The sequence below is a fragment of the Myotis lucifugus genome, unplaced genomic scaffold (genome assembly GCF_000147115.1).
Source record: "Myotis lucifugus unplaced genomic scaffold, Myoluc2.0 scaffold_10891, whole genome shotgun sequence".
Lineage (NCBI taxonomy): Eukaryota > Metazoa > Chordata > Mammalia > Chiroptera > Vespertilionidae > Myotis > Myotis lucifugus.
The window spans coordinates 1-3,490 of NW_005881939.1; the positions used below are offsets into that span (position 1 = coordinate 1).

Here is a 3,490-nt window from a genome sequence, read left to right on the forward strand (position 1 = left end):
GAAAAGCCCAGGACCAGATGGCCTTACAAGTGATTTCTAGCAAACATTTAAAGATGAATTTATACCAATCCTTCTTAAAATTATCTCCCCAAAATAGATTTTTAAAATATATATACTTTTATTGATTTCAGAGAGGAAGGGAAAGGGAGAAATAGAAACATCAATGATGAGAGAGAATCATTAATTGGCTACCTCTTGCAAACTCCCTACTGGGGATTGAGCCCATAACCCGTCATGTGCCCTTGACCAGAATCAAACCCGGGACCCTCCAGACGATAGGCCCAAGCTCTATCCACTGAGCGAAACCAGCTAGAACTCCCCAAAATAGATTTTCAATTTTCATTCTTAATACCTGTTGTTTGATTTTTGTTTTTGCCATAGGCTCAAGGCCCAAAACTCTGGCTTCCATCACTTCTTGCCACCAGGCTAAAATTAAATTAAATTGTGAACCTGGTCTTATGCCAAGATTGCGGCTGGCACAGTCTTCACCTCCTCTCACCATTACTCAATACCAAATATTGCCAGGGCAGAGATGCCTCAATCAAATATGGTGTTTGTCCCAGCCATAAAGAAAATAGGGGCCGTAGCCAGGCCCACGTGCATCTGCACCAGCTCTGTCTGCGTGTCCCGCCGCAGCATGGCTACCACCAAGCGCTTTCCCACGCTCGTGCAGCTGGAGCAGCGGGGCGGGGCGCCATTCCAGGTGCTGGGTGACCACGCCAAGCAGTCCTACTGGTTCCACACGGAGTACCTCAAGAGCCCGAAGACGGTTCACCTCTAGGCGTGGGTGGTGGAAGCGATCTTCGGCCCCGGCGGAGAGCACATTCCGCACGTCGAGTGTGTGTCGCAGACCCTGCTTCGCATTAACCAGTGGGACCCCGAAGGCGAGGCTGAGATCCTGATCTTTGGCCGGCCTTCTTACCAAAAGGATGTGTCCAAGATGATCATGAACTTGGCTCACTATCACCGCCAACTCCGGGCACAAGGCTCGCTGAAGAACGCTGCCGAGCAGGCCGAGCCACGGAATTTCTCCGCTGCAGTCCGGGTGGCTGCGCTCCAGGCCTCCCCCGACAAAGTCCGAGTGGCCAAGAGCCAGCGGTCCTCTGACGCTGTCCAAGAGAAGGCGACCCAGCGGTCCCCCGACCCTGTTCAAGAGAAGACGACCCAGCGGCCCCCCGACTCTGTCCAAGAGAAGGGGACCCAGCGGTCCCCCGACGCTGTCCGGGAGAAGGCGACCCAGTGGTCCCCCGACGCTGTCCGGGAGAAGGCGACCCAGCGGTCCCCCGATGCTGTTCAAGAGAAGGGGACCCAGCGGTCCCCCGTCTGGGAGGCGGCGACCCAGCTGTTCCCCAACACAGTCTAGGAGGCGGCGACCCAGAGCTCCCCCAACACTACCCAGAGTCCGTTCCCAGGTTATGAAGTTATTTCGGGACCCCAGATCTCGAGCCAGGCAAGGTTCAAGTGAAAACCCCTCTCTGGAGAAAAAAAAAAAAAAAGAAAAAGAAAATAGGGACAGGGTATACAGCAGAGAGCTACAATTTGCCATAGGCATAACTGACAGAATATGCATTACTCTAGGAAGGCATGGTGCGTTTTCAAAGTATAAGAGAAGGACAACCAATTTGACTTATTGAGGCTGTGTTTGCAGGGACAATGTGACTTCATGGTACTATGCTTAGGAAATAGGCACACCTGGAAGAGGGAGAAAGAAATTTGATTATGATCAGCTGTTGGGAGGGAATTCAGGTGGAGGTGGGGATCTAGAGGTTTGGGGGTGAGTCATAAGTAGTGAACACCCTCACCTGCCCCATCTATTCTCTATACTATTTCCATTCTCTTCACAGGATCAGTATATCCTATTTGGTTTATCTGGAAAAATTGGCAGGAGTAAGAGGGAGGGAGGCATGGAATATTGGCAAACTCTGTTCTCTGAGGACGAGTGTAGCAGGTATTCCTGTGGTGGCCAGAGGATGAGCTCCTAGAGGGCAGGAAATGGACCCACATCCAATCACTGCGTCTCTTCCTCACTGGAGGGACAATTTCAGGTCTGGGCACTTGGAAAGTGCTCAGTAAAGAATGGTGTTTATTCATTTTTTCTCTCAGTGTCTCCAGGTCTTCGTTTTTGCTTTAGCTTTTGTGTCTGTGCGATTTACAGTGTACCAGGCCCAGTGCTCAGGTGCCATCTCTAATACTGAGATGTATTATATGAATATAATTTGTTTCCTTAAATTACAGATAAAAAGACAGAGGCATTATAGCTTTAAATAACTTTCTTAAATCAGATCAGCTTTTAAGTAACAGAGTTAATATCCATGCCCATATCTATGTGATTTCAAAGGCTACCTGCTTAGGCATTGTGCTGTGTATGCCCATCTTATCATTAATGATTTATTTTCTCAAACTTATTTTTAGCAATTTTCTCTTTCTGTGTGTTCCTATATCTCTCCTATATGGTTCTCAGAGATTATTTTATATTTAGCTCTGGATCTTTCCTCTTTAGCTGTTGGAGCAAGATAGTATTTGTCTGTGGTTAGTAAAGAAATTATTCTAGAGGCAAAACTGTAACACTGTTCCTATGTCTCCTATTTTTAGTTTTTATTTCTCCATTTTTTAAATAATAATGTCCCCGGTTACCTGAGATATTCCAGTATTTTCTTAGCCAAGGCTATGACCAGGTATTCAAAGGGCCATCAGGTGTAAAATGAATATGAAAAATAAACCACATGGCTGCTGTCATGGCCCTGGCAGGCTGGCCTTCCACCCAAAATGGCCAATGGCAACACAACCAGTACAAAGAAAGGCCACACAGCAGCGTGAGTCATTGGATCTTGCTGGCACAGCTATCAAGGCTCCATGATCCCTGTTAGGCGCATTCAAGCAGGTAAGAAATGAGCATTTGCCATGCAGCCTCTCATCTTAAAAGCTACAATTTTTCTGCCTTAGTGCCTGACCCTTCCAGTGCCTCCTACTACAGACTGTAAAGGATTGGACTTTGTTAAGGTAGGTGTACTAATATTATCACGTTATAACTATTGTGGGCTCTTTTTCCATATATGAATTACATGCATACACATTACTGTGTGATATAAAGAGAAATGTATTAATATTACATAATAAATCATTTCCTTTAATCTCGACATTCATTTTATTCTATTGATTAAAAGTAGTTAAGTCATTTTGGGACTCCACCCCCACTAAAAATATTGTGCTTATTATACCTAATTAATAATTGGACCCCAGAGATCACCTCTCACACTCTTTGCCTTCTCTAGGGTAGAGAGTGAACATGCAGGTATCTGGATCTCTGAGTCTCTGAGGTGGTAAGGGATCAAGGGAAGTGATTCAAATGAATAAATATGTCCTTTCTATCAACTGAGAAATCTCTCAAACTATCTACCACATACTTTCAAATTCCCCAAGAAACTGATTTTTCCCCATAACTTTTAAACATCCCCCAAAATACCTTAAACTCCTGATAACTGGTTATAGT

General features: G+C 45.7%; 1 protein-coding gene across 1 annotated transcript; it reads left to right on the forward strand.

Moving 5' to 3' along the window:
* Positions 1–637: 637 nt before the first annotated feature.
* LOC102429499 (KHDC3-like protein) lies at positions 638–1,363 on the forward strand. Its single transcript, XM_023749485.1, has 2 exons — positions 638–769; positions 851–1,363. Exons 1-2 carry the CDS (start codon positions 638–640, stop codon positions 1,361–1,363), a joined length of 645 nt encoding a protein of 214 aa, XP_023605253.1.
* Positions 1,364–3,490: the final 2,127 nt, after the last annotated feature.

Coding starts and splice junctions, on each gene's coding strand:
- LOC102429499 (XM_023749485.1), top strand. CDS start 638: ATGGCTACCACCAAGCGCTTTCCCACGCTCGTGCAGCTGGAGCAGCGG. Junction 770..850: donor ACCTCAAGAGCCCGAAGACG/GTTCACCTCTAG, acceptor TGTGTGTCGCAG/ACCCTGCTTCGCATTAACCA.